This window comes from Equus asinus, chromosome 2, assembly GCF_041296235.1.
Source record: "Equus asinus isolate D_3611 breed Donkey chromosome 2, EquAss-T2T_v2, whole genome shotgun sequence".
NCBI lineage: Eukaryota > Metazoa > Chordata > Mammalia > Perissodactyla > Equidae > Equus > Equus asinus.
The window spans coordinates 152,369,391-152,376,663 of NC_091791.1; the positions used below are offsets into that span (position 1 = coordinate 152,369,391).

The following is a 7,273-nucleotide window of genomic DNA, read 5'->3' on the forward strand; positions in this document are numbered from 1 at the left end:
AAAAGCCAAAGTCCTTACAATGGCCCAGAAGGCTCTTCATGACTTGATCTGCTCCTGCTCCCTAACCTCCTGGACTTCATTTCTTACTACTCTCCCCTTCACTCACTTTGTTCCAGTTGCACTGGCCTCAACTTTTCCTCAAAAACTCCAGGCACACTTCTGACTTATAGAGTTTGTGCTGGCTAGTCCCTCTGTCTGGAAAGCATTTTCTCCAACTGTATAGCTTGGCCTCACCTCCTTTAGGCATTGCTTAAATTTAATCTCCTCCAGAAGGCCTTCTCTGGCGTCTTACTTAATGTACAGTCAACCCTCTCTAGCTCCACCCTCCTCTACTTCCTCCTCTGCTATTTCCAAAGTCTGTTACCTTGCTCTATTTTTTCCTATAGCACTTGTCACCTTTAAACATACACTATACTTCTTTTTTTTTTTTTAAAGATTGGCACCTGAGCTAACAACTGTTGCCAATCTTTTTTTTTTCCTTCCCAAATCCCCCCAGTACATAGTTGTATATTCTTCGTTGTGGGTCCCTCTAGTTGTGGCATGTGGGACGCCACCTCAACGTGGCCTGACAAGCAGTGCCATGTCCAGGCCCAGGATCCCAACCAGGGAAACCCTGGGCCGCCGAAGCCGAGCACACGAACTTAACCACTTGGCCATGGGCCGGCCCACACTATATTTCTTACAGTTATTTCTTGGGTGTGTTTATAATGTCTCCTTCCTCTCTAGAATGTAAGTTCTCCCAAGGCAAGAATCTGCTCATTGACGTATCCCAAGGATCTAGTAAAATGTCCGGTACAGAGTGAGTGCTCAATAAATATTTGTTGAATGAATGAATGAAAAATGTGGATAATAATACCTACTCTAAAAAAGGGTATTGTAGGGATTAAATAACATGCAAAGATCCTGACACGTAATGGACACCTAACAAAAGTTAGATTCCTACCTCCCTTCTCCCTTCCCCAAGTATCTTCCTCAGTTGCCTCCCCTTATGGCACTGCTCCTTCCCTCCTCTCCAGAAATTTTCACCATTCTAGTCTCTCCTTTGAATTTAAATCCAGGAAAATCCAACAAAAGGCCACTGATGACATCAGAGAAGAAAAGGAACCCTGGGAGACCAGCTTTACCAATTACCATAACTGTTTATCAAATTAGCAAATTGTCACCCAGAGAAGCAGAGAGCCCTGAGGAGATGGACAGGTAAATGTTTTTGTTGTTGGAGTTGGAGGTTTATTGCAGTGATTTTTTTTTTTTAAGATTTTGTTTTTCCTTTTTCTCCCCAAAGCCCCGCGGTACATAGTTGCATATTTTTAGTTGTGGGTCCTCCTAGTTGTGGCATGTGGGATGCCGCCTCAACATGCCATGATGAGCGAGCGGTGCTATGTCCGCGCCCAGGATCCGAACCGGAAACCCTGGGCCGCCCAAGCAGAGCCCGCAAACTGAACCACTCGGCCACTGGGCCAGCCCCTGCAGTGAGTTTTAAAGTCAACTTTATTGAGGTAAAATTTACATACAGTAAAATGTACACATTTTGATTGTACAATGTGATGAGTTGTGACAAATGTATAGGTGACTTGATTTCGGGTGGAGGGCATTAAGGTCACCTGGGATTATATAGGTCCAGGGATTTAGCAGAGGGATCCTGGCTAGGAAAGAGAACATCACCAGGGCTCTTGGGAAACAAACCCAAATAGGGACAAGTGGAGACACCAAAGGTCAACTGAGATTGGTCCTGTGGTCTCACTGCACCAGGATCTGGACCTCTGGAATGTCTGGCAACTTTGTGGCACCTCTTGGCCCTCCACAGGGAGTGAGCCAGCTCCGTTTCACAACAATCTCACGTGTTTAGGCCAGGAAGGGACACCTGGGACTGAGTCCTCCCTTTACTCTGCCCTGCAATTCTCCTGCCATCACCCATGCCCCCCATCCACGCCCACCGGTGGGGGGCGCTCCAGCCAAACGTCACCGCTGCCACGACGTCCACGGGGCCCGATTTTCTCTCCAGCTTTCGTTAGAAACCAGCTTCAGGTCCGCAGCAGTGCCGTGGGCGGGAAAAAGCAAAAGCGCTGCGCCAGGTGTAGGCGTTAGGAATCCCCATTCGGGTGTGCCATCCTCCGGTCCCTGGGGCCTCTTGCCCTCCGAGGCGAGACCGGCTGAGCCCGCCCAGCAACCAGGCCCTCTCTCCCGCCCCTCTGCGTCTAAAACCCTCTAAGGTTGCAGGTTCAGCTACGCTTAGAAACGGCAACTCTGAGTTAAGGTTGGCTGGAGAAACTGAGGCAGGACTGGAGATTCTGGGTGAGGGTTCTGAAGCTGGCCGCAGACTTTCGCCCCGGAACTGGGATAGCCCCTTCCAAAAGCCCAAGCGGTGCATGCCTCGCCAAGAAGAAACCGCTGGGGTCCGCACGGACGTCTGGGGGAGAGCGAAGCGCCTCCTAGGCGGCTGGGAAACCTCAGGGGTGGCTGGCTGTGGGTGGGGCTGTGGGTGGGGTCCTGGCGGAGGGCGGGGCCGACCTGGGCTACAGGGCGTGCCAGCCTAGACCGGCACAGCGGAGGTAGAGGTGGTGGCCCGCGCCTGTGGCTCCGGTTCTGCTTGCGCTCGACCTCGTGGCCATGGAGGGATCCCAGGAGCTTCTGAGTGGGAAGCTCCGGCTCTGCTTCACCCCCGCTGCCCGGACCAGCCTCCTGCTGCTCAGGCTCAACGACGCGGCGATGCGGGCGCTGCAAGAGTGTCAGCGCCAACAGGTGCGACCGGCCCCGGGCCCCATCTTCCCTAGCCCCCACCCCTTGGGACCTCGGGCCTCAGCCGGCGACCCTGGCTAAGGAACCTGGGGATGGAGAACGGCATCCGTGGGCTCCGGCCTCCCCACCTTTACAAGTGAAGCCCATGAGGCAGGTCCTCCGGGCACCCGACGCTGGATCCTGGGGCCGCCGCTTCACCTGCGCTCAGCTCGCGTCTGTGCTCTCCCCTCAGGTTCGGCCAGTGATCGCTTTTCAAGGCAATCGAGGGGTAAGTGCGGGCCTGCGGTGTGTGAAGGAGGTGGGGTGCCGGGAGGACAGATGTGGGCTCCGGGAAGGTATGGTCAAGGCGGGAGGCTGAGAGCAGTCACGGTGAGAGGAAGTTCTGAGAACTGCACTCCGAGTCGGGTGAAGGTGCTGCTGGGGTTGTGGTCCCACAGGAGGCTGCGGTTGAGGAGACTGTGCCGTCTCAGCCTGCTGGGGAACTCAGGCCTAGCTGCACCTGGTGTGCTAACGAGCCCCATGGGACCCATCTTCGGTCATAGGCTGGCTCAGGAAGGGATGGCATTGGCAGGAGGGGGAGGGGCTGACTTCATGGGCTTATGGTCTCTTTTCACTCCCAGTATTTGAGGCTCCCAGGCCCTGGCTGGTCCTGCCTCTTCTCCTTCATAGTGTCCCAGTGTGGCCAGGAGGGCCCTGGTGGCTTGGACCTTGTGTGCCAACGCCTAGGCAGGTAAGGGGAACCAGGTAGCAGGTAAGAGTTTGTGGAAAGTCCAGGAGGGGGATGTCCAGAGGTGCTTAAAAGTTCTCCACTTTCCTGGGTTTTTTCCACCACCCCTTTCCAGATTTGGGCTTAACCGCCTCCACTGCCTGGGCCCACTCAGGGAGCGCCTCACTATTTGGGCAGCCATGGATTCTATCCCAGCCCCATCTTCAGTTCAGGGACACAACTTGACTGAAGATGCCACAGATCCTGAGAGTTGGCAGAACATGGGAGACTATTCTGAAGGAGACACAGGTTCACAGCCAAAAATGGCACTAGACGAGGTGAGGCCAGAAACTGCAGGGAGTTGGGATAAGGTGGGGCAAAGCCTGAAGCCCAGGGAGCCAAGTGCCCCTGCCACTTTCCCCACCAGGTGCCAGATCCACTGGCAAGCAGCCAAGGACAGTCACTCCCAGGATCCTCAAGGGAACACATGGCACAGTGGGAAGTGAGGTACTTGAGGTAGGGTGGGACTAACCTAAGAAGCCCTGGTATTGTCTTCCTGTCTAATCTCCACCCTAAGTGTTGTAATAAGAGATCTAGCCCATTTCCTACTCCGGTCTTCATCTCTCCCATCCTTTCTTCAAATATCCTAGGAACCAGACCCATCTACCAAACAGAGATCCTCATCAGGCACTGCCTTCCTCTGCTAGCCAAAAACATCTGGGCAAGGTAAGTTGTAATAGCAAGAGTTTTTCAGAGAGAGCTTTGTCCAATCAGTCTAAAATTTAAAAATTGAAAGCCTTCATTTTGAGGCTCCCAAAGCTCATTATATAGGACTTTTCAAGAGAAGGGCCAAATAGGAGGCTCCTGGCTTACTATTTATGTGACAAATACTTCCCCAACAGAAGCGTCCAGCACCTGCAGGCATTATAGAACTAAAAGAAAAGAGGCTCAGAACTCTGCCTCTAGCTCCAAGTCCCCTACAAGCACTGCCCAGTCAGGACCTACAAGAGGGAGAAGCCTGGGAGCAAGATAAAGATGAAGACATGGGCCCCAGGCTGGAGCACAGTCCCTCAGTTCAAGCAGGTGAGTTAATGAGAGGAGGGTAAAACCACCATAGTGGGGAAAAAGGGCCTAAATCACCTTTGTGTCTTCTTGCTTTCTTCCTAGACTCTGAATCCCCAAGCCCTGAAGAGGTACCAGATTACCTCCTGTGAGTCCCCTGCCATTTCATTTTATCAAGCCTTGTCCATATGAGATATTAAGATAAACTTCCTGGGAGCCGGGAGCTTTTGGGGGCAGTGAAACTGAAGGTGACAACTCTCTGCTCCTGGCAGGCAATACAGGGCTATCCACAGTGCAGAGCAGCAACATGCTTATGAGCAAGACTTTGAGACAGATTATGCTGAATATCGCATCCTGCATGCCCGTGTTGGGGCTGCAAGCCAAAGGTTCGTAGAGCTGGGAGCAGAGATCAAGAGAGTTCAGCGAGGAACTCCAGAACACAAGGTAAGCACTGAACCCATGCTGGCTTTCTAACTCTACTAGCCATAAACTCCCTGCTAACTTCCCATAAGCCTGTTTGTTCAGCTACTAAACAAAGTGACAAGCAAGCCTGTTTTGAGAGGAAAATTAGTCTGTATCTTTTGGTAGAATGAGAAGGGAAGTTAGTTCCTTCCCTTAAGAGAACTGGAGCTTTTTTCTCAGTTAAACTTGGTGCTAGCATTTTCTTTATTTCAGGTGTTGGAAGAAAAGATAGTCCAGGAATATAAAAAGTTCAGGAAGGTAAGAAAGATCTGGGAATGGTAGCAAAAAGGTAGAAATGGTGGATTTTTTTTTTTTGACACATTTTTTTCTCTGCAGCGGTACCCAGGTTACAGGGAAGAAAAGCGTCGCTGTGAGTACCTGCATCAGAAATTGTCCCACATTAAAGGTCTCATCCTGGAGTTTGAGGAAAAGAACAGGGGCAGCTGAAGCTGTCAGAGGGCTCTTGATCCCTCTGCCCAGTGAGACATGAAGGAACAAAGCAGCTATAAACTAAATAGAGTGCAACTGTCTGCTCTTCTCATTGCTGAGTCCATGGTGGCAAGTAGGAAAGCTGCTCTAGGTTCTTAAGGTTTGATTTTCATTGTTGCTATATTTTTTTAGGGTTTGGGCACAGTGCCAAGACTTCAGAGCTATGCCCAGGAGACTAGGAAAAGTAGCACAGATTTGGCTTCTTCACTTTTAGTTCAGCCATGTCATTTTCAAATCCTGAGAAATTACACCATTTCTAGGACAAGATACCTTGAGGACATTAGAATTTAGCATGGTAGCCTCCCTAAAGAAACAATAATGAAAACTTTTGGTAACATGACTAAAGGAACTTGTAATACACCTGGATATAATGGGAAAGGGCTTGGGTGTTACCCATGTACTGAAAGTGAATCTTTTTATAAACATGGCCAAGAAAATAAAACTGATTGCCTCTGTGTCCTTTGTACAAGTTTATATGCTTTCCTTAAATCCTCCAAGGCAGTAGTTCTTACCCCTGGCTGTATATCTGAACCACTTCTGGGGCTCTCTCAAAAACTAGATCCCCAGCCCCCAGCCGAGGTCTTATGAATTAGAATCTCCAAGATTATAGTTAGGTATCTTTACTTTTTGAAAGCACTATGGATGATTCTGATATATATTTTGCTGTAAGCCTCTACCAAATCCATCTTATAATTGACCACTAGAGATTACAGTAGGAATAAAGTTCTCATTTTCCAAACATACAGGTTGGGAATCACCCACAATTAGGGTTCCTGTCTGCAATTATCCAGTGACTGAAAAATATAACTTTGAACAGTATTTGGATTTACTCCCAAAAAGGAAGAGGGAAGTGGTTTAATTCATTTGAACAAAACATCACACCAGTCCTATCCTTTTCGTTCCTCACTGTTGCAGAACAAAGTAGATACTTCATTCACAACCAGGAATGATCCTGCCTTTCCCAGTTCCACTGGAGAGGGAAGTTAATGGGCCACACCCTGTTCTTTGGGGGAGAGGGCTGCACCCAGCAGTGTGAGCAACTCCTGAAACAACTTGGATGGAACACCAACCTGATGCCACACCCCACACAGGGCATTTCTGGGCAAAGAATAGCCCTTGGGATGCAAAAATATGCTCAACTGCATGGCAAGGATAAACAGCAACCCATCGTTAGGGCATGGGCAGGGCCAGAAACAGCTCAACAAGAAAGGTCCCTCACCTGTTCTAATCATCAGGCTAGGCACTTAGGCAACAAACATGCAAGGATGGAAAGAGATGAAATTTGGAAAGGATTTACAGGTGATAACTGTGGACCCAGTTAGTTGAAGTCTACAGATGTATTGACCACTATAGTAGCCAGTAGTGCTGTGACTATTTAAATTAATGAAAATTTAAAATGTAGCTCCTAGCCACATTTCAAATGCTCAATAGCTACATGTATCAGACAATGAAGATTACATAACATTTCCTTCATTGCAGAAAGTTCTACTGGTCTAGAGAACCTTTGGTTCTCCATCTCACAGAAAAAAGACAGCTTAAAGGGGGCTCATTTATTGTCACTGTTCCAAATGTACAAAAAAAATTAGAAAATAACCCCCCAACTTAATTCCCCCCACCCTCACAACATTCCCCCAACACAAATAATTTTTCCCAAAACCACAAACATAAACCGGTCCTGGTATTTCCATAAACAGTGCAGCTAAGAAACAGCTTAGAGAAAATTTAACAGGATTCAGATTATATCCATTCCGTCCTCTCAGCCCTCAGAGGTAACAATCCCATATGGGTCCCAGTCCTCCCCAATGGTGTTCCCATCTC

General features: G+C 49.2%; 1 protein-coding gene across 2 annotated transcripts; it reads left to right on the forward strand.

The window, feature by feature from the left end:
- Positions 1-2,246: 2,246 nt before the first annotated feature.
- ELL3 (elongation factor for RNA polymerase II 3) lies at positions 2,247-5,897 on the forward strand. Of its 2 annotated transcripts, none has more exons than XM_014847107.3 (11): positions 2,247-2,739; positions 2,969-3,004; positions 3,357-3,466; positions 3,579-3,780; positions 3,870-3,949; positions 4,093-4,168; positions 4,345-4,525; positions 4,610-4,652; positions 4,777-4,948; positions 5,180-5,224; positions 5,303-5,897. In XM_014847107.3, exons 1-11 carry the CDS (start codon positions 2,608-2,610, stop codon positions 5,411-5,413), a joined length of 1,188 nt encoding a protein of 395 aa, XP_014702593.3. In that variant the 5' UTR covers positions 2,247-2,607; the 3' UTR covers positions 5,414-5,897. The 2 variants fall into 2 exon arrangements, with proteins under 2 accessions (XP_014702593.3, XP_014702592.3); XM_014847106.3 differs by having other exon boundaries at positions 2,490-2,739; positions 3,870-3,958.
- Positions 5,898-7,273: the final 1,376 nt, after the last annotated feature.